Source organism: Triturus cristatus, chromosome 1_1 (assembly GCF_964204655.1).
Source record: "Triturus cristatus chromosome 1_1, aTriCri1.1, whole genome shotgun sequence".
In the NCBI taxonomy this organism is placed as follows: Eukaryota; Metazoa; Chordata; class Amphibia; order Caudata; family Salamandridae; genus Triturus; species Triturus cristatus.
Genome location: NC_140579.1, coordinates 98,513,175 through 98,536,993, shown reverse-complemented (window position 1 = coordinate 98,536,993; position 23,819 = coordinate 98,513,175). Strand labels below are relative to the sequence as shown.

The following is a 23,819-nucleotide window of genomic DNA, read 5'->3' as shown; positions in this document are numbered from 1 at the left end:
CAATACAAATGTAAAGGTAACTTTGGCAATTAAGGTTCCTGCTGGAGAGAGACATTAGAGTTTTATCTAGTGACTATTCCGACTAATGTTAAAGTGACACACAGGATTAAGAGCCCTACTGCAAAGAACATGTCTTTGTGTGTCCAGAGGTTTTCAGGCAACAATTAAAATGTAAAAGTAACCTTGGCTATTAATGTTTCTGTGGGAGAGAGATAGGAAGTTTTATCTTGTGGCTGTTTCCACTCATGCTAAATTAGCACAGAGGATTAAAATGCCTGCTGCAAAGAACATGTCCTTGTCTGTTCTGAGGTTTTCAGGCAACAATAAAAATGTAAAGTTCACTTTGGAAATTAATGTTCCTGCAGGAGACAGATCGGTGTTTTATCCAAGGGCTGTTTCCAGTTATGCTAAAGTTTCGCAGAGGATTAAGATGCCTGCTGCAAAGAGCATTTCCTTGCGTGTTCAGAGGTTTTCAGGCGACAATAAAAATGTAAATGTAACTGGCGATTAAGGTTCCTGCGGGAGAGAGAAGGAAGTTGTATCTAGTGGCTGTATCTTTGAAGGAGTATGTGGGGAGTTGTGGGGTCTACAGCGGAACTAGATTTCACTTTACTAAAAAGTGTTGAAAGAGTTTATTTGGTAATGGTGTGTTTGTGAGGCAAACGGTGGGTGAGTCCAGAGTCTTTCTCTTTGGGGTAGAATTTGGTGTATTTATTGTACTTTATAGGGAACAGTAAATTCCGGAGATTTAAAAAAATAAATTGTTAGATCATTGCAATGAGTGACTGTGTGTTCTGGGAAATTGCCGCCAATCGATGTGGTTAGGGATTTAACAATTTGGAAACACAAACAGCAAAGTAAGAGTTAACGACAGGCAGGTAGTTTCGTTGTTTTCAATCGATATTTTACTATTATAAACATGTTAGATTGGGCCATGGGGCCATGCATATTACATTTACCCTTATTGCCCTTCAATAGTTTGCAGACAAGCATTATTAATCTAATTACAATTGGTGACTTTTGTTGTAAAGATGGATATGCCACCCACATACACCCCAGCACACTACCCACATGCATACCACCAACATACACCTTATAACAACACACCATGCCACTGTCCCATGTCACTGCACTAGACACCAAGTTTGCAGCATGGAGCACAGCAGCCACACTGCTCTACCACATACTTTAGAAACATTTCCAAAGCCAATAGCTCTGGCAAAAGACTTATAAGGTCCCAAAAGCGAGACCTATTTTCTATGCCAATGCTTGTTTAATTCTGCAGAGACTTTATCATATGTTACATGCAGTTTGGTGCATGATTCACACTGCAAACATTGTCTGCCCTTGTGTTAAAAATGTACAAGGAAAAGAGATACATAGTTTCACGTGAGGCTTCTGGTTGTCATGGAAACAGGCGAGAGGGTCCTTGTGAAGAAGGTCCTTTGGAATGTTGGTGTTTGAAGATTCTTTGGAATGTTGGTGTTTGAAGATTCTTTGAAATGTTGGAGTTTGAACTGTGGATGACAGTTAAGGGGTAGGGGAGGGGCTCACACCAGCCTCAGTACCGCTCCTCCCCCAAGCCAGAAGTACGGGAAGAGCCTCTGCGTGAAGGGCGCCCCCGGGAAGGAGTAGAGAAGCTCCATGGAGTCCGCATTGAACAGGGACAGCCGCCCCCCCTCGTAGTCCAGATACACCCCCAGCTTCAGGGGCTTCTCACGAGGGGACAGAGGGGTCTTAGGGGAGGTGAGAGCCCAGTACTGACCCTCACACCCCTGCACAGCCCAGACTCCCCCCTCAGGTGACCATGTGATCCCTCCCTTCCTGCTCACAGACTCTGCTGCGACCCCCACATGCCACGTGACCCCCTCCTGCAGCAGCTGCACCTCCCAGTAATGTCTGCCGGAGGTGAACCCCTCGCTCCCCAGCACACTGAGGTAGTAGGTGAATCTCTTGGGGGTGTCCGGCAGGGGCTGTGCTGTGCCAGTGTCTCTCACACGTCGCCCCCCCTCAGACAGGAGGAGCAGAGGATGAGCCGTGTCAGGATCCAGAGTCACCATCACTGCAGAGAAGAGATTCACAATTAGAGATTTAAGGACACAAAGAAAGGCTGTAATTACTGCTTCTGTTTTACATATGATTACTTTACACCACACCTAGAAGGAGCATGCGGCGCTAGAGAGCGCGGCACTAGACTGCTCACTACACTAAAGCGAGCGGAACTAGACTGCTCACTGCACTAAAGCGTGCGGCACTAGACTGCTCACTACACTAAAGCGCGCATTCATCTACAGCACACACTACACCAAACCGCACTACATAGAGAGGACAGCAGGTAGGGCACTGTACTAGCGACTCCACAGTACACTGTAGTAGTCAGTGCGCTGCATCAGACGGCACAGAGCGACAGAGCTACACCAAGGTATACAGCACCAGTCAGTACACTGCATTGGACAGTGTAGAGTAGTAGACCTACCAGAAGGTATACATTACTAGTCAGTACACTGGATTAGATTCTACAGAGTGACAGAGCTGCTAGAAGTAATACAGTACTTGTCAGTACATGGCAATAAATGTCACAGAGTGACAGAGGTTCTAGAAGTGTAATGTACTACTCAGTATACTCCATTAGATGGTACAGAGTGACAGAGCTACTCCAAGGCAATATTGTACTAGACAGTACACTGCAATATATGGCTCTGAGTGACGGAGTTACAAGATGGTCTTCTGTACTAGTAAGTACACTGCATTGGATGGTGCAGAGTAGGAGAGCTACTAGACGGTACCCGGTGACAGAGCTACTGGAACGTATACCGTACTAGTCAGTACACTGCATTAGATGGCACAGAGTGACAGAGCTACTCCAAATTATGCTTTTACTAGTCCGTACTCTGTATTAGTTGGAATAGAGGGACTGAACTACTAAAAAGTATACTGTACTAGTCAGTACACTTTATTAGATGGTACAGAGTAGCTAAGCTACCCCAATGTATACTGTACTAGTGAGCACACAGTATCAGATGGTACAGAATGACAGAGCTACTAGAAGGTATACTGTACCAGTTTAGTGACCCAGGTAGACACCACCCTTTAGGGATGCTTCGATTGGTTGGCATTAGTAGAATTATTGAGTGTAGATACAGCTGTTATTCCAGGTGTAAGGCCACAGCAGGTAAACTCGTGCACAGATACCACTCTGCACATCTTGCTGGTGGACCCCGTGTCTTTTAGACTCCCACAGACTTTGCAGACACTGCCTTTGGCTTTAGCTGTCCACAGACGCCGCCTCCCTATTCCTACTGGACCTCAGCAGGATTTGGGGGTCACAGTTAAGGTTCTGATCAGATGTGCTGTGGACGAAAGATATTTGGTTGTGACGTAAAGGCCGGAGAGCCGAGGTCCATCTCTTGGGATGTCCAATCTCAGGTCCATGTTCCAAGGGCCCCTGTCTAGCCTTAGGAATGTCTGAGAGGGAATAAGCATTTCCACCTCAGGTCAGTGCAGCCGGAGAGAGGATCATTTTAATCTGATTAATTTCCAGCAGGGGCCGGTCCCAGGCCTGAGCTAAACTCTAGTGAAGTCAAGACTACAGGGTTGTGTGGGAGGGTTTTCACGTTTTCCCAATAAATGTATTTAAAACTCCAAGTATTTAGGGAAATAAACCACTTCACATCATTCGTGGGTCAGAAGGTTACAGTGGGTGTCTGATTATTTACAGACATATTTGAGACTAAGGTATCTTGTAGAAACACTACAGGGGCTGAGCCAGAATATTTTACTAAACTCCACCGCCCTGTAGAAACACTACAGGGGCTGAGTCAGAATATCTCACTGGACTCCAACGCCCTGTAGAAACACTACAGGGGCTGAGCTGGAACATCTCACTGAACTCCACTGCCCTGTCAGAAACACTACAGGGGCTGAGCCAGAATATCTCACTGGACTCCACTGCCCTGTAGAAACACTACAGGGGCTGAGCCAGAATATCTCTCTGGACTCCACCACCCTATAGGAACACTATTGGGGCTGAGCCAGAACATCTCACTGAACTCCACCGCCCTGTCAGAAACACTACAGGGGCTGAGCCAGAATATCTCACTGAACTCCACCGCCCTGTCAGAAACACTACTGGGGCTGAGCCAGAATATCTCACTGAACTCCACCGCCCTGTAGAAACACTACAGGGGCTGAGCCAGAATATCTCACTGAACTCCACTGCCCTGTAGAAACACTACAGGGGCTGAGCCAGAATATTTCACTGGACTCCACCACCCTATAGGAACACTATTGGGGCTGAGCCAGAACATTTCACTGAACTCCACCGCCCTGTCAGAAACACTACAGGGGCTGAGCCAGAATATCTCACTGAACTCCACCGCCCTGTCAGAAACACTACTGGGGCCGAGCCAGAATATCTCACTGAACTCCACCGCCCTGTAGAAACACTACAGGGGCTGAGCCAGAATATCTCACTGGACTCCACCGCCCTGTAGGAACACTATTGGGGCTGAGCCAGAATATCTCACTGAACTCCACCGCCCTGTCAGAAACACTACACAGGCTGAGCCAGAATATCTCACTGAACTCCACCGCCCTGTCAGAAGCACTGCAGGGGCTGAGCCAGAATATATCACTGAACTCCACCGCCCTGTAGAAACACTAATGGGGCTGAGCCAGAATCTCTCACTGGACTCCACCGCCCTGTAGGAACACTATTGGGGGTGAGCCAGAACATCTCACTGAACTCCACCGCCCTGTCAGAAATACTACAGGGGCTGAGCCAGAATATCTTACTGAACTCCACCCTCCTGTAGAAACACTACAGGGGCTGAGACAGAATATCTCACTGGACTCCACTGCCCTGTCAGAAACACTACAGGGGCTGAGCCAGAATATCTTACTGGACTCCACCGCCCTGTCAGAAAAACTACTGGGGCTGAGCCTGAATATCTCACTAAACTCCACCGCCCTGTCAGAAACACTACAGGGGCTGAGCCAGAATATCTTACTGGACTCCACCGCCCTGTCAGAAACACTACAGGGGCTGAGCCAGAATATCTTACTGGACTCCACTGCCCTGTCAGAAACACTACTGGGGCTGAGCCTGAATATCTCACTGAACTCCACCGCCCTGTCAGAAACACTACAGGACGGAGCCAGAATTTCTCACTGAACTCCACCGCCCTGTCAGAAACACTACAGGGGCTGAGGCAATTCTTACTGAACTCCACCCTCCTGTAGAAACACTACAGGGGCTGAGCCACAATATCTCACTGGACTCCACCACCCGGTAGGAACACTATTGCGGGCTGAGCCAGAATATCTTACTGGACTCCACCGCTCTGTCAGAAACACTACAGGGGCTGAGCCAGAATATCTTACTGGACTCCACCGCCCTGTCAGAAAAACTACTGGGGCTGAGCCTGAATATCTCACTGAACTCCACCGCCCTGTCAGACACACTACAGGGGCTGAGCCAGAATATCTTACTGAACTCCACCGCCCTGTCAGAAACACTACAGGGGCTGAGCCAGAATATCTTACTGGGCTCCACCGCCCTGTCAGAAACACTACAGGGGCTGAGCCAGAATATCTTACTGGACTCCACCGCCCTGTCAGAAAAACTATTGGGGCTGAGCCAGAACATTTCACTGAACTCCACCGCCCTGTCAGAAACACTACAGGGGCTGAGCCAGAATATCTCACTGAACTCCACCGCCCTGTCAGAAACACTACTGGGGCCGAGCCAGAATATCTCACTGAACTCCACCGCCCTGTCAAAACACTACAGGGGCTGAGCCAGAATATCTCACTGAACTCCACCGCCCTGTAGAAACACTACAGGGGCTGAGCCAGAATATCTCACTGAACTCCACCGCCCTATAGAAACACTACAGGGGCTGAACCAGAATATCTCACTGAACTCCACCGCCCTGTAGAAACACTACAGGGGCTGAGACAGAATATCTTACTGAACTCCACCGCCCTGTCAGAAACACTACAGGGGCTGAGCCAGAATATCTCACTGAACTCCACCGCCCTGTAAGAAACACTACAAGGACTGAGCCAGAATTTCTCACTGAACTCCACCGCCCTGTCAGAAACACTACAGGGGCTGAGCCAGAATATCTTACTGGGCTCCACCGCCCTGTCAGAAACACTACAGGGGCTGAGCCAGAATATCTTACTGGACTCCACCGCCCTGTCAGAAAAACTATTGGGGCTGAGCCAGAACATTTCACTGAACTCCACCGCCCTGTCAGAAACACTACAGGGGCTGAGCCAGAATATCTCACTGAACTCCACCGCCCTGTCAGAAACACTACTGGGGCCGAGCCAGAATATCTCACTGAACTCCACCGCCCTGTCAAAACACTACAGGGGCTGAGCCAGAATATCTCACTGAACTCCACCGCCCTGTAGAAACACTACAGGGGCTGAGCCAGAATATCTCACTGAACTCCACCGCCCTATAGAAACACTACAGGGGCTGAACCAGAATATCTCACTGAACTCCACCGCCCTGTAGAAACACTACAGGGGCTGAGACAGAATATCTTACTGAGCTCCAACATCCTGTCAGAAACACTACTGGGGCTCAGCCAGAATATCTCACTGAACTCCACCGCCCTGTCAGAAACACTACAAGGGCTGAGCCAGAATATCTTACTGAACTCCACCGCCCTGTAGAAACACTACAGGGGCTGAGACAGAATATCTTACTGAGCTCCAACACCCTGTCAGAAACACTACAGGGGCTGAGCCAGAATATCTCACTGAACTCCACCGCCCTGTCAGAAACACTACTGGGGCCGAGCCAGAATATCTCACTGAACTCCACCGCCCTGTCAAAACACTACAGGGGCTGAGCCAGAATATCTCACTGAACTCCACCGCCCTGTAGAAACACTACAGGGGCTGAGCCAGAATATCTCACTGAACTCCACCGCCCTATAGAAACACTACAGGGGCTGAACCAGAATATCTCACTGAACTCCACCGCCCTGTAGAAACACTACAGGGGCTGAGACAGAATATCTTACTGAGCTCCAACATCCTGTCAGAAACACTACTGGGGCTCAGCCAGAATATCTCACTGAACTCCACCGCCCTGTCAGAAACACTACAAGGGCTGAGCCAGAATATCTTACTGAACTCCACCGCCCTGTAGAAACACTACAGGGGCTGAGACAGAATATCTTACTGAGCTCCAACACCCTGTCAGAAACACTACAGGGGCTGAGCCAGAATATCTCACTGAACTCCACCGCCCTGTCAGAAACACTGCAGGGGCTGAGCCAGAATATCTCACTGAACTCCACCGCCCTGTAGGAACACTACTGGGGCTGAGCCAGAATATCTTACTGAACTCCACCGCCCTGTAGAAATACTACAGGGGCTGAGCCAGAATATCTCACTGAACTCCACCGCCCTGTAGAAACACTACAGGGGCTGAGCCTGAATATCTCACTGAACTCCACCGCCCTGTCAAAAGCACTGCAGGGGCTGAGCAAGAATATCGCACTGGACTCCACCGCCCTGTCAGAAACACTACAGGGGCTGAGGCAGAATCTCTCACTGAACTCCACCGCCCTGTCAGAAACACTACAGGGGCTGAGCCTGAATATCTCACTGAGGGGAACAACCTTTACAACGCAACTTTTACAACGCACTACCATTACAACAAAACTGTTACAACGCAAATGCATTGACACCGCATGCCATTACAACGCAAGTCTTTACATCGACTTGCACTAGATGGCGTGCTAACATTAAAAATAGTGTAGTTTACTATCCAAACACCTTCCCTACTGTTACGTGGACTGGAGTTAGAATTGTAAATTACACTTTTTTAATGTTAGCACGCCATCTAGTGCAAGTCGATGTAAAGACTTGCGTTGTAAAGACTTGCGTTGTCACTGCATTTGCGTTGTAAAAATTTCGTTGTAACAGCATGCGTTGTAAAAGCATGCGTTGTAACATCATACATCCTCTCACTGATCTCCACCGCCCTGTCAGAAACACCTACAGGGACTGAGCCAGAATATCTCACTGAACTCCACCGCCCTGTCAGAAACACTACTGGGGCTGAGCCAGAATATCTCACTGAACTCCACCGCCCTGTAGAAACACTACAGGGGCTGAGCCCGAATATCTCACTGGACTCCACCGCCCTGTCAGAAACACTACAGGGGCTAAGGCAGAATCTCTCACTGAACTCCACCGGCCTGTAGAAACACTACAGGGGCTGAGCCACAATATCTCACTGAACTCCAACACCCTGTCAGAAACACTACAGGGGCTGAGCCAGAATATCTCACTGGACTCCACCATCCTGTCAGAAACACTACTGGGGTGAGCCAGAATATCTTACTGAACTCCACCGCCCTGTAGGATTACCACATGCAGTATTAACACATGCAGTATTGCAACATACTGTATTACCACATACAGTATTACCAAATGCAGTTTAGACACATGCAGTATTACCACATGTAGTATTACCACATACAGTACAGCCACATGCAGGATCATCCCATGCAGTATTACCACATGCAGCATAACCACATGCAGTATTTCCACATGCAGTATTACCACATGCAGGATTACCACATGCAGGATTACCACATGCAGGATTACCACATGCAGGATTACCACACGCAGTTTAGCCACATCCAACATAACCACACACGGTATTACCACATGCAGTTTAGCCACATCCAACATAACCTTGTGTAGGATTACCACATGCAGTATTACCACATGCAGCATAATCACATGCAGTATTACCTCATGCAGTATTACCACATGGAGTATTACCACATGCAGCATTACCACATGCAGTTTAGCCACATGCAGGATTGCCACATGCAGTATTACCACATGCAGCATAACCACATGTAGTATTGCCACATGCAGTATTACCACATGCAGTATTACCACATGCAGTATTACCACATGCAGTATTACCACATATAGTATTACCACATACAGTATAGCCACATGCAGGATTACCACATGCAGGATTACCACATGCAGGATTACCACATGCAGGATTGCCACATGCAGTTTAGCCACATCCAACATAACCACATACAGTATTACCACATGCAGTTTAGCCACATCCAACATAACCACGTGCAGTATTACCACATGCAGTACAGCATAACCACATGCAGTATTACCACATGCAGTACAGCATAACCACGTGCAGTATTACCACATGCAGCATAACCACATGCAGTTCAGCCACATGCAGTATTACCACATGCAGGATTACCACATGCAGTTTAGCCACATGCAGGATTACCACATGCAGTGTTACCACATGCAGCATAACCACATGTAGAATTACCACATGCAGGATTACCACATGCAGTATTACCACGTACAGGATTAACACATGCAGTATTTCCACATGCAGTATTGCCATGTGCAGCATAACCACGTGCAGTATTACCACATACAGGGTTGTCACATGCAGTATTACCACATCAGTTACATCAGTGTAGGTACATGTGTTAGGTCAGTGTAGGTGCATGCGGTGGGTCAGTGTAGGTGAGTGCACTAGGTTAGTGTAGGTGCATGCTCTAGGTCAGTGTAGGTGCATGCTCTAGGTCAGTGTACGTCAATGTGCTAGGTCAGTGTAGGTGCATGTGCTAGGTAAGTGCAGGTGCATGCACTAGGTTAGTGTAGATGTATGCACTAGGTCAGTGTAGGTTTATGCACTAGGCCAGAGTAGGTGCATGAGCTAGGTCAGTGTAGATGCATGCATTGGGTAAGTGCAGGTGCATGCACTAGCTCAGTGTAGATGCATGCGCTTGGTCCCTGTTGGTGCTAAAATTCTGGAAAACAGAGGTGCATATTCTCAAGGAGCTATCGCCGAGTTATCAGCACTTCATCGCAGCGAAAGTCGTGATAAATTTACCGCCCCATTCACAAGCTGGTGCAAACAGCCGATATCACCAGTTTTCCGGCAATAGCATCCTCAAAAAACATTGCCACAGATGACCCTGGCAACTATCGCTAATGAGATGCAGAGTAGGCGTTCCCGTGCACAAAGCCGCAACAACACCACACCGCAACATTCTCAACGACCAGCCAGATCTGCGATAAGATCACAAAACATGCGATAAGACATGTTAGCACCAGGAAACTAACACCTGCTACGACCTGGTGCAAAGTCAGACTACAACCTCCACCAGAAAAGGGAGCCCAGCCCAGAGCCACACCTGAAGAACAAAGATGCCATGGAGCCACGGAACATGCGTGCCGGACACCCAAGAGGGCCACAACACCCACCGCCACCACCCCCAGGACCACCCCCAGGACCACCCCCCTCGCCCCCCCGGGACTCACCCCGGATACCCCCCAGCTCCCCCTGACCAATACACTGCACATCGACGGCACGAAAACATGAACAAAAGCACCCGCCTGATGTCACACATTTGCAACAATCAACATACATGTGAGCACTGAAATCCTGATTCATACATCCACCATTGAAAGACCAAACTAAACGTCACTTCCAAAATTGTCACCGAACAACTATTTTGAAGAGTCATGGCGGGGTATCCCTGGACAATCTGTGACTCACAGCCTGCAAGACAATATCCAAGATATGAAGGTGTGTCAGGCACTCATCACAGGACAGGGAGAGAGAGAAAGAGAGAGAGAGAGAGAGAGAAAGAAAGAGAGAGAAAGAGAAAGACTGAACAAGGAGCGCAAGGCCAATCGGGCCCTTGGCTCATGCAAACAAGCCAACAGCTGCGTGTGTCTCAAAATCTGTGCACCCCAAATCACAGGCCTGGCATCAAAGTCAGTGCGAAGTCCACATCACATTCAAGACATACAAGCAGTAGTCAGATTCATATCAGGAATGAAAGCCCCTTTGTCTCAACACACAAGGCTGAAGGCCAACCGAACCCCCAACCTTGGTCTTGAATGTGGCTGGTACACACTGCGTAAGATACCATGCCAGCCTCCGACGACTCCCACACCACGAATAATGAAACACCAACGTGCCCACACCCCACACACACTTGTCCTTGCACAACCCACACCTGCAAGGGATGCCCTTAACACATAGGTTAAAAACTACCCATATGTCCAAACGTCCCACACACATACGACTCATTGCCCAGAGCTGTGGCATATCGTCCACCGAACTTCCACCGGTCTGAGGACTGCCGTTGCCACGAGCCCAACAAACGCAATGGCAGGCACTCCCGGGCACATGCACAACCCCTGTCACGTGGAACTGTACCATGCACGAATGCTGCATCTGTTGGGATCCCTGCCAATGGCAGTGTTGCGAATCAGTTTCCGTCTGAGTTTCCGTCTTGCCTCCGTCACCTGCCTCCAGCCCTGGTTCCACTGTCGATCATGCACATTCGAGTGGCCCACGGAGGTCTGCCTATCCAACGCAACGGTAGCTGAATTGGATTGTGACCTGACAGTGCGCCCCCTGTTGGCCCACAAACAGGAGTGTCACCGGGATAGCCATGCATGGGATGCGCTGATCTTTGGCGTATGTGCTGGCACTTGTGCATGGGAGATTGCACAACTGCTCGTGTGCAGTGACCACATCGAGGCGTTCCCCTATTGGGCTGTGTTGCGGATTGGGGAAACGGCGTGGACTAAGCACATCTGCCAGGGCCAGTTAATGGATTGGCTCACCCTGGTGTTCCTTGAACCCGACAACGACGTACTATTGGAACACATTGCACATGAGGCTGCGATGGCATTCATGGACGCGTAACTACGTTCCTGCAGCCACATCGGATTGTCACCCAGAGCACAGATCCCAAAACCTTGTTGCATCGTGGACAATGCTCACATATCCCACCACAACAGAGGACATGTCTGCCTTCGTCTGGACTCTGAATGCATGTGCGTGGAACTACGCTTGTGTACACACACCTTGTGCAAGGTGATGCAGTTCCATGGTCGGAGCAGCACAGCGTCGTTTGACAACGTTACCAATTTAAACACACTGCTGGGGGGAGAGCACACACATGGCAATGTAGCACGACATGTGACCTTGTCAGACCCTTTCACCTGATCACTGTCAGCAGAGCAGACAGTCGGCGCAGTCCAGTGGCAGAGACTATGCAGACCCCATGGGCTGTATGTCGTGCCACTCACACGGGGCAATGGGCAGACGCCAAACAACACATCACTCGTCCAGCAAGGCAAGGTGGGCTGAGACCACTGCCATCCGTAATGATTGGTGTTCAGCTCTGCCTCTCCATTTCCTGCACCTCGAAAGGTTCCCATGCTGCGTGTAAGTGTCTTAAGCATGTCCCTGCATGTTGTGGCTGTTGATTTGTCCGCACTGACACGCACATGCCAAAAAAGTCTACGCAACTTCACTGGTGTCTAACTGTGATGAGTGTTGATTAGATTGACCACTCGTGTGCCACAATGAGCATCGTCCCTACGCAGGGAGGGTCTGACTGACGCATGTACAATGGGGGTGGGTCCCTTTTGACAGCTCCACCTCTGTGAGCCAGACATTGTCTTGGGATAGTTGCTGGCAGACCTGTGCACTTACGTGTCTTCAGCAATGTGAGTATGGTGTCCAACCTCTGACCATGTGGAGCAATGTCATAAATCATAACAGAATGTGTCCACACAGATGTGTGTGAGTAGGTATGCGACATGAAGTTCTGTTGTCACGTGATGTAGGACACCACTCCTGGCCTGCTACCGATTTAGTCATTCCTACATACATCCCTATTCAATACATGGACGCGTGCCTACGTTGGGGGGTTGTGAGATTGCTGTTAATGTGCAATGGGGACACAGTTAGTACTCACCTCACAGTCATCCAATTGGCCATGTGTCTCAGGGATAAACATGTGCATAGATGTCAGTTACCAGGGTGTATCTTCATGTGCAAACATTGTCCCTACATCCAGCCATACTTCCATGCGTGATTGTACATAGTGAAGACACATCTGTGTGACTTAGAATGTTTTATTCACATTCTGGTGATTGATGGAGCTGGGGCTGTACATGGCCATCCAAGCCCACATAACATGGAAGCCCAGTGGTGGGCCAACCAGAGTCCTTTGGGGATTGCACAGTGATTGGGAAGAGGGAGAGTGCAGTCCGCAGCAGGATTGCTGTGTAATTGTCAAGCAGTGAAGATGTGGCAGTCCATGTCCGGGTCCGGGTGGATGTCCCAGAGTATTCCGGGGGACAGTGGGAGGTGTTGTCCCAGGGCATGATGCATAGGGCTGAACCAGGCAGGAACAGGCCATCTGGCGGTGATGGATGCTACTACCTCCTTCCTCACACAGTAATTACCATCCACATCTTACTCCTCTGATACTTCTTCTGTGTCCGGTGTGTGTGGTGGTGTAATGGCTGCATAACTGGGTGCTACTGACACATCAGGGTGCGAAGGTGAAGGGGCTTCATCACTGGGTGCCACTGACACAATAGGGTGCGAAGGTGATGGGGCTGCATCACTGTGTGCCACTGACACAATAGGGTGCAAAGGTGATGGGGCTGCATCACTGTGTGTCACTGACACATCACGGGTTGGAGATGTGTGTGTCAAAGTTCCCGCAGCAGTTATCTGGGACTGGCTCAGTGGCAGCAATGGCAGGATGATGAACTGCAGGGCATGGAAGATCCCAGCTACATCTCGCTGGTGTTCAGCCGTGGCAGCCATACTTCCAGCCTGCATCTGCTCCATGGTCTCCATTGTCCTCTGCATCTGTGCCAACTCTGTGCTATCATCGCTGGTGCCTGTCTGACTGGACAGTTCCTGTATCCGAGTAATGGCCCCAGCGAGGTCAGTCAAGGGTTATCGGTGGGCATGGTGCGGACAGGGGGTGTCCGTAAGGGGCTGTACGTGGTCCCTGATGGGCCATATATGGGACACCCATATATGGCCTTGAGTTTGGCTCCCACAAGCTCGAAACCCACCCGCAGCTGATCTGCCAACTCCACCTGGCAACCCAACACACAGCGTTGAAATTTCATGTATTGTACGTGGGGGTCCTGGGAGACAGCCGTGGTTGTGTGTTTTTCCTGCTGTGTGGTGTGTGCAGGTGGTGGGGTCACCTCGAGGCAGCTGGCCTGCCCTGCTCCTGGGGGTGGGCTGCGGAGGCTCTCCATTATCCGTTGGACTGTTTCTTGACATATGTGCAGGTTGTCATCTACATCATCAATGATGGGGTTTGTGGTCTGCTCTGTAGTAAGTGTTGATTGTCTCTCTGCAATGTTAAGGGGAGATGCAGGTTAACAGTATGTTCCATGTATGTTGACGCTTTGCAGATGTTTACATACAGACTGCATGACAAGGCACATTGTGACTGTTTTGGTGGAGCTGGCTATTTGATGGCAGATAGTGGGATTTTCGACTACATGACGGATGTGTGGTAGTACCCGTACATTATCATCTCACAATGTCAGTCAATGTCAGATGTGAGTGGCCAGTTTCTACGCACAAGCGGAACCTGTTGTGTCCTCTGTCCTGTGGTGTAGGTGTTGCACTTTAAACCACATTGTTCTGTGATTGCTATGTGTGTGTGATGCATTATGGGGAATTTCCCCTTCAGCTCGGAATTCTTGTACCCTTATCCCTTTGAGGCGGTGTGCCTTTGAATTGTGTGCTTTTCGGGGACGGAAATGTTTGCGACTTGGGTCATATGTGCTCTTGGACAGATTTTTTGGTCTTGTGCATTGTTCGTCTGCTGCGTGTATTGGAAGGCATGGGTTTTGGGTGCACGTGGATAAGTCAGAGTGTGACCTGCTCCTTTACGGATGTGATCCGCACTGGGCCACCTCCATGTCGAATCGTGCACCATGTCATGTATATTGGCTGCAGCCATGCTATTGGTCATGCAGTGTCACTTGCATAGTCAGTGTGGCTCACACAGCCACTGCTTTTCTGGATTCATCACATGTGCATGGCTGGGTTGTGTCCTTGGTTATTTGGAGGAGGCCAATACGTGCACATAGTGGACGGGGGCCTACTTGGTGTTCCTATGTGTGCTGCAGTGTGCCAAGGGTATCAGGGACATGTTCCACAGTCATTGTGGGTGTGCAGTGTGCTACACATAATTGTGCATGTGTGCCATTGTGCCCATCTCCTCCCGTCCCCATCCCTGGTGGTTACTCACCCTGTTGCTGTTGGGTCAGGTCTTTTTGAGCTGTGTCCAGGCCCCCAACTCCTGCAACCGTCTCCACACTGATGACTGTGGCCACCATGTGCTCCAGCTCACCCAGCTCCTCCTGTAGTGCAGGAGGCCCCCCTCCAGTCGCCGTTGCTGCCTTCCTGTTGGTGGTGAGCTTCTCCTTGGTTTGGCTGTGCACTTCATGCCAGCGCCTCTTGACCTCCTCCATTGACCTCCTCGACACTCCGACTGCATTGACGTTGGTGACGATGGACTGCCTTATTTCCGTTTGGGTTGCCAGTACCGCAGTGGAGGTGACGAACAGTCGTTGCTGGTGTTCTATCACCTCTTTGAGGATGATCCAGTCGTGAGCACTGAACCCAGTCTTCCTCTTCCTCTTCTCCTTCTCCTTGCCCTTCCCCGAACACGGGGTTGATGGCTGTTCGTCCGTGGGACTTGTGAGAAGGTGGCCTGATATATGCTGGCCACTAGTTCTAGTGGGCACCTTGTATCAGTCCAAACAACCCCTTATGGTGATTGGTTAAAGACAACCTTATATGAAAGCTATCCTAGTGGTAGCTATGGAGAGCAGCCTTCAGGCTAAGTCTTGAAGGAATGTAAAGCAGCTTGTTTTACCAGTCTATAATCTCTTGAATGATCAAATGAAAAGACAACCACACAAGGTATATATTCAAAATATATGTATTTAAGGTTAAACACACACCTCTAGTCTCTTTATGAGACTTGAGTTTTAAGTACTAAAGTTACAAGTGATTAAGCATCAGTAAAAGCACAAATACACGTTTGAGCCGTAGGGGCGTACCAAACCTTATTCTAAAAAAGTGGTATAAGAACCACGACTGGAATAGGCACTAGGCCTATTGCCTCTAGAATCGCTGGGACCCCAAGGAACCACCCAAGGTAGGAACACAGACGACCCACGGGAACTCTATGCAGTGTGGAAACACAACCGCGGGTTCCTATTACTTTCAATGGGGAATGTCGCGGTTGGAATTTTAAAGATTAGGGACACTTCTAATCGAGTCAGGACCAAACCCTCTTGGACTTAGGAAGTTCTAGGGATAGCACCCACGAATGTACCGGAGTACTCACGTTACCTCACCCAGGGAAGCCGGGTGCATAGGTGTCTTTTGGGGTCAGGTCGCATCGTCGATTTCAATGGAAGCCTGCAAAGAACTGCTGCTGCCGTGAAGAGGAGAAGTGTCCGGAGAGATCGAAGCCTGGATCTAGGATGTAAGGAACCTGAAAGCAGAGGGGACAGAGTCTGGGTCACTTGCCAGTGACCTAGGGCAGGATGGACCAATGCCCACAGATGTCGGGTGCTTCAGGTGAGTTGATGGGTATCTTGACTCTTCAGCCACGAGGTCCAGGAGGCGTCAATGAAGTCCACGAGCCGGATTCGAGCTGTTCCATGAAGTCTGTCGAGTGTTGCAGTGTCGCCAATCAGAAAGGACCCAACAAGCCTTGGCAACGGCAAGTCACAGGAAATCAGAGAAAGGACTGCGGTGCAGACCAGCAAGGTCTGATGGACTCACCCAGCGAGGGTAAGTAAGAGCAAGTCTGGAGCAACCAGAAAAGCCTCAGCAGAAATGGAGTTGCCTTCGTGGGGACCTGCTAGCCAACGGGCTAGTGGTTGCGAAGGAGCCTCGAGCGGTCGCACTGGAAGCTGGCCCACGGGTCACTCGTGGAGTGGAGGTCAACAATCTTCGGTGCAGGAGGTGCTCAAGGCTGGGGCTACTCGGAGCCCAAAGCACAACTTTGAGGATGACCAGGAAGGTGTTGTTGCTGCAAAAGTTCACGGTGTCCAGGGGTCACGGTTCCACGTTACCCGCGGGCCTCAGCTTTGCTGTGGACTCAGGGTAGCCTGGGGGATGTCTGGAAATCCACCTCTGGGGATGCAGAGACTTCGGCGTCCGGCGGGAGCTTCAATAATGCAGACCGGTCAGTTGCTTCTTTGGTGCCTGCCAAGCAGGGGAGTCACTCCTTAACCCAAAGGGAGATTTCTTCCATCTTCTAGTCGTGATAGAAAGTCGAAGGTCCAGGATATATGTTTCAGAGGTTCGTCCAGGGTAATCTAAAGTCCTAGGGACTGGATTCCTATACTTATACTAAGGTTAGGGGATGGACTAACTCTAAGGCTCCACCTATGGGTGGGCCTGGGGTGGGGGTGGTTACACCCCTTCTCCTTTGTCCAGTTTCACGCCAGAGCAGGGGCTGAGTGCCCCTGCAACCAGTTTGAACCGGGCTATGCACAGGGACACCTTGTGTGCCCCAGGCAGTGTCTCAAAAGCATTCTCTGAATGCACCCACCCTGCCCCAATACACATCTGCCTGTCTGGGGAAGTGGTTACACCTCCCTGTGACAGGAAACCTATTGTCCAGGCCTCCCCTGCCGGAGTTTCCCTCAGCAGCAGGAGGCCAGACCCGTGTCTGTGGCTGTGGCATCCATTTTGTGATGCCAGGGCTTTCAAAGGATTTAACCGGGTGAAGCCAGTGTGAACATGTCTCTCCCTCTAGTAGGGTGGAATGCTCCCCCCGCCGCCAGGACTGGCGGGGGGGGGGGGTAGTATTCCAAAGCGTTTGACACCAAACACGACATGTTTTGATGCAGCCATTCCAAAGTTAGCATTTACCGCGAGGATATAATGCACTTAAGAGCATATGGTCAGGCTGCACCACAAACAGAATCAGAGGAGGTACTCCGAACGCTGCAGAGGGGTTCTGCTCATGCAGGGGCACTCTCTCACATAAAAACCAAGCACTCTGCCTTCAGGAGTGTTAAGGCCTGCCATAGGAGTTACTTATAGGTTTTATATGTGTAGGTAATGGTAGTGATATAGGTAGCCTCTACCACTGTAAGGGGTGTAAGAACACCCTTACCCAGGCTGCAGTAGCAGACCTGTGGTGCCATTTTGGAGTGCTTCCCAGGGGTGGCATAATACATGCTGCAGCCCCTGGTAGGCCTCTGTGGTACCTATGCCCTAGGTACATAGTATACCATATACCAGGGGCTTATAAGGCACTCCAGAATCCAATTAGATATGTACCTAATGTACATGGAAACCATTTTACAGAGAAAGCTGCTAGACTGGGGCCCTGAATAGCAGGATCCCAGTCCAACTAAGTCATAAACCAGCAAAACACCAGGAAAAAAGTGGGGGCAACCATATAGTCAGATTCCACCTTCCTACAGGACTTGTGGGGTTCGGCTTGTCCTCTGCACTCGGTCCGGGTGCATCCATGGTGCTACGCAGTTTGAATAGGTTTTGGTGGTTTATTTTTTGCTTTTATAGTGCATTTTTCCACATGACGCATGGGAATTGCAGGCCTGTCGCTGGTTTTCGCTGATTTTGGTATCGCGCTTTGTTTGTCGCATTGGTTTTTACGTTCTCATTTGGCACGTTATCATGCTGCTATCGCATGGTGCCTCTGGGTTGGATTACTTGTTTTCCCCTGAGGCGGAAGCCGGGGGCATTTCTCTGTGCTAAATTTGTTAGTAACTTACTTCCTGTGTGAGAGTGTGTGAATTTGTAAGCCTATACTTTGTGTGGTGACTTGACGACCTCGTACAGTTACGCTTACCGGCTTTTTTAACCATTGTACATATTTTAAACTGCTGTATCTTAAATATCAGACACTGACCGCCTGCATGTTTTGACGCGATCTAGGCGTCACAGGGGTCCCGATCTTCTTTCCTCCTCCGGTTGCAGCCGAGCACAGCGCTCTCGCCGGCTGGGTAAAACGGAACCGCCATCTTGGGGGGAAGCAGGGTAGCGCTCCAGCTCCTGGACGCCTCCCGCCCTCCCTCACTACATAAAGAAAGAATCCCGGTGACACTCTTATTCAGATTACTTGTTTTCCCCTGAGGCGGAAGCCGGGGGCATTTCTCTGTGCTAAATTTGTTAGTAACTTACTTCCTGTGTGAGAGTGTGTGAATTTGTAAGCCTATACTTTGTGTGGTGACTTGACGACCTCGTACAGTTACGCTTACCGGCTTTTTTAACCATTGTACATATTTTAAACTGCTGTATCTTAAATATCAGACACTGACCGCCTGCATGTTTTGACGCGATCTAGGCGTCACAGGGGTCCCGATCTTCTTTCCTCCTCCGGTTGCAGCCGAGCACAGCGCTCTCGCCGGCTGGGTAAAATGGAACCGCCATCTTGGGGGGAGGCAGGGTAGCGCTCCAGCTCCTGGACGCCTCCCACCCTCCTCCCACCCCACAGTAAGTTATGGATAAAAGGAAAGGGCTTTCCCGTCCGCGCAGCGGGCGGGCGCGCCGATGGCGCGCCGAAGGCGCGCCTAAGGCAAGCCCGTCTGCGCCCGTCCGCGCCGGACCCGCGCCTAGCGCCAGTACCCCTGTTCCACCCGCCCCTAAAATCCGCTGGTCCTCAGATCAACTGCTTCACCTCCGTCCTGCCACTTGCGCCCTCGCTTGCGGCTGTAATACCTGTAGCCTGGAATCTACTGCATATTCCTGCCCTCACTGCAACTTCTCTCTTCCTGTGGTATCTAAAGCGCCGCTACTTTCCCCAATTGTTAATGTTCAGCCTCCCACCACCATAAAAGCCGCATTAGTTAATTGTAGATCTCTTCCAGCCCACGCCCATGACATCTGGTTATCTCTTGATACCCACAAATGGGATTTATTGTTTCTTACGGAAACATGGATAAAAGACTCTTCTAAACCGGATATCACTCTAGCTACTCCCCCTGGTTATTGTTTTACTGGCATTAATCGAGACAATTCTAAGACCGGTGGGGGTCTTGCGATTATTGCTAAATCCCATTTCAAATTAAATCTCACTAAAATTCCCAATCTAGGTCTCATTGAAGCCGCTTACTTTACAATCTTGGACACTGCCAGGACCATCTGTGCTGGCATTTTGGTTTATAACCCCCCTGCCGTTACCTCTTCCTCTCTTACTACCTTGATGCATTCTATCGCTGATTTTTCTCTTAAACACTCCCATTTTACTGTTTTAGGAGATTTTAATTTACATATTGATAATCCTTTCTGTACTCTAGCCTCCTCTTTGTTAGAAACTCTACAAGGACTCACCCTGTCCCAATTTGTGACAGACTCGACTCATATAGCTGGCCACACACTTGACCTCATTTTTTCTAATCTTCCTACCCTCTCCACCCTCCCCCCCACTCCTTTGATTTGGACCGATCACTTTCTCATTCCTTTTTCGTTCTTGGCTCCCACCCCTCCTCCCACTATCCCCCTTAATCGAGTTAAAGGACGTAAATGGGCCAAAGTTACTTGTGACTCTGTGGAAGCTCATCTCCGTTTTCGTTTTAACCATTTAAATGACCTTAATTCTGAAACTTTGAGATTTAATTCGTCTCTCTCCGATGCGCTTGACTCTGTTTCCCCTCTTGCTCCTCTTACTTCCTTCAGATCTCGCCCTTCTGCCCCTTGGTTTTCCCCTCTGCTGCGGGTGGAAAAGAGCAAGTGTAAGCAGCTGGAACGCAAATGGAGAGTAAACTATGATCCTTTAGCCAAATCGGCTTACAAATCTGCCCTAAATCATTTCCATAAACTTAAACGCTCTTCTATGAGAGCTTACTTTTCCAATCTTATTCAACAGGCGCAGAATTCCTCTAAAACCCTCTTCTCCATTGTGAAAGATTTCGTAAACCCCACTGCTTCAAAATCCCTCTGTACCCCCACTCAAGATCTCTGCAATGGATTGTCTGATTTCTTCCAAGAGAAGATAGTTAAACTTTCTTCCTCCTTTGCAGCGACAACTCCTGACCACTCTGAAGATCGCTCTTGCCCCCTCTCCTGCTCTTTCAATTCTTTTTGCGAGCTAACTCCAGACCCTGCGTTAGTCTTGCTGCACAACGTCAAGTCTGGTTCCCCCCTAGACCCAGTCCCGGCCAAAGTTATGAGCACTCTCGCCCCCATTCTAGTGAACCCGTTTCTTTCCATCTGGAATGCCTCTCTGTCGCGTGGCCTATTTCCCTTAGTTTGGAAACAGGCCAGGATTGTCCCCATACTGAAAAAACCCGGTGCTGATCCTTTTCTTTTTAGCAACTATCGACCCATTTCGCTTCTGCCTAAACCTGCCAAGATTCTGGAGAAGGTGGTACAGAAACAGTTGGCACTATACCTTGAGTCAAACCAGCTACTACACGACTCCCAGTCCGGCTTTAGAACCGGCTACAGCACTGAGACAGCGCTGCTTGAAGTCTCAGAAATCATCAGGGAATCAGTGGATAGGGGCGAGGAGGCCATGTTGGTCCTCCTCGACCTATCCGCTGCTTTTGATACTGTTTCCCATAAAATACTTACCACCCGCTTACAACAGCTAGGGGTGGGTGGGACAGTGCTGGCCTGGATTACTTCTTTTTTGTCTACTCGTTCTCAAAGGGTTTTGATGCACCCTTTTGAATCCGAGGACAAACCCCTCTTGTGCGGAGTGCCCCAGGGCTCCGCTTTGAGCCCTCTACTCTTCAATGCTTATGTGGCTCCTCTGGCCAAGGTAGTTGAGTCCTGGGGTGTCAGGGTGGTCTCCTATGCTGACGATACTCAGCTTATTTTCTCCTTTCGAGACCATTCTGACTCCCTCTTTTCCAACTTTAGAAACTGCCTTGGCAACATCTGCACCTGGATGTCAGCTAATCATCTTGCCCTTAACACCGACAAAACTGAGGTTCTTTTTTTCAGCAAGAAATCCCCCCCCCCTGCTTTCCTTTGGTGGCCTACCATCTTGAATCCTCCTCCCACCCCCGTTCAGGCAGCTCATAACCTTGGGTACACTTTTGACAACTCTTTGTCTGGAAGTGTACAAGTCAACAAAGTGGTAGGGGCCTGTTTCTCTAAATTACGTATGATCAGGAAAATCTTCCCCTTCCTTCCTCAATCTTCACGCAAAACTGTGGTCCAGGCTCTTATCACCACCCATTTGGACTATGCTAACAGTCTTTATGCAGGTGCCCCTCTATACCTTATCGACCGCCTGCAAATAGTCCAAAACGCGGCAGCCCGGCTCATTGGTAATATCCCTGCCCGTACTTCAGTCAGAGCCTACCGAGAAGACCTTCACTGGCTTCCCATTTCACGTCGCATCGATTTCAAAATCCTGACCCTGACATTTCGGGCTATTCATGGAATTGGCCCGCTTTATTTGAGAAAGCGTCTCAAAATCTCTGTTTCAGTTAGGCATCTAAGATCCAACAACCTTCGTCTTCTGATGGTACCAAGATTCAAGCTTTCTCGGAGTGGCGGCAGATCTTTCACCGTCACTGCCGCAAAGCTCTGGAACAACCTTCCCCTTGATCTCAGGTTTTGCGAATCTGAGCAAGCTTTTCGACGCAAACTTAAGACCTGGTTGTTCTCTAAGCGTTAGGGCCTGGTATTGTCAGACTCTCGCATTTTCCTAGTCCCTTTGTGGGATATGACTCTGGTTACTCTTCTTGGGGACAATTCTGTAATCTTAGCGCCGGGACACCTCCGCCGGAGGTAGCTGTGCGCTTTACAAGCTTCATAAATAAATAAATATTGGACGCTAAGACGGTGTTTTCTCGCGATGGACTGCGATATGCAAAGTTGCGTTAAGCTAAATTTGCGATGGTTATTACACGTTCTTGAGAATATACCCCAATGTGTTATGTGGTAAACACCAAATTCTGAGGTAATTTTCCATTCAATAGTCCCAGAACACTGCAGTAACTGAGTTACTCGCAGTTGTCAAGCCTAGCAGTATCATAACAGTATCATCGTTCGACACTGTCTCCCACCAGATCTTGCTCAGGAGATTGGACTCAGGACCTGCTCTTTAGTGGATGACGAGCTTTCTGCCCTCCCGTTCTCAGACCATCAATTTAGGCCCTTTTCGGTCAAAGACGATGGAACTGACCAAGGAAGTTCCCCAGGGCTCATGTTTAAACCCCACCTTATTCAACATCTATGTTGCTCCCTTGGCCAACCTCCTCAGGACCTGTGGCTGTATGCCGATTTCATATGCATTGCTGACGACACTCCACTCCTCTTCTCATTTAATAAATCCAACCCCTTTGTTCAGGGAAGACGGAGATTTTGCTTTGCAGAGAGGCATCTTTGCTGTGGACACCAGACTGGTGGCCAGTAGCCCTTGGCACCCCCCCGCCCCTCAGGCCCTTGTTAAAAACCTGGGCATTCGCCTAGACCGGGCCTTGACCATGAAGGAGCATGCCGCTTATACTGCTGGCTCCTGCTTCTACGTGCTGGGTTTGTTACGGCAAGTTTTTCTTTTCCTCCCAGATTCCACTCGCAAATCCCTCATTCAGAAAATGGTAGTAAGCCGCTTAGACTACTGCAACGCTTTCCTGGTCTCGGCCAATGAGTCCTCACTGAGGTATACAACCTTTACAACGCAACTTTTACAACGCACTACACTTACAACGCATTTTTTACAACGCAACATCCACTACAACGCATTCCATTACAACGCAGGACACTACAACGCATTTTTAAAAACTACCTTTACAACGCATTCCATTACATCGCATACTACCTTTACAACGCATACCATTACAACGCATAATATTACATTAAAACCTCTACACTATCCAACACTTACCCTACTGTTGCAACCCTGGAGTTAGAATAGTAATTTTTACCCCTATACTATCCAACACTTACCCTACTGTTGCACCCCCTGGAGGTAGAA

General features: G+C 49.5%; 1 protein-coding gene across 1 annotated transcript in view; it reads right to left on the bottom strand.

Annotated features, from left to right (window-relative positions):
* Window positions 1-1,253: 1,253 nt before the first annotated feature.
* LOC146869613 (E3 ubiquitin-protein ligase TRIM39-like) overlaps window positions 1,254-23,819 on the bottom strand; it is a 120,873-nt gene continuing 98,307 nt past the window's right edge. The window contains exon 6 of the mRNA XM_085608644.1: window positions 1,254-2,062. Within this exon, the coding sequence (XP_085464770.1) occupies window positions 1,551-2,062 (512 nt within the window). The 3' untranslated portion in view covers window positions 1,254-1,550. The remainder of the gene's footprint in view (window positions 2,063-23,819) is intronic.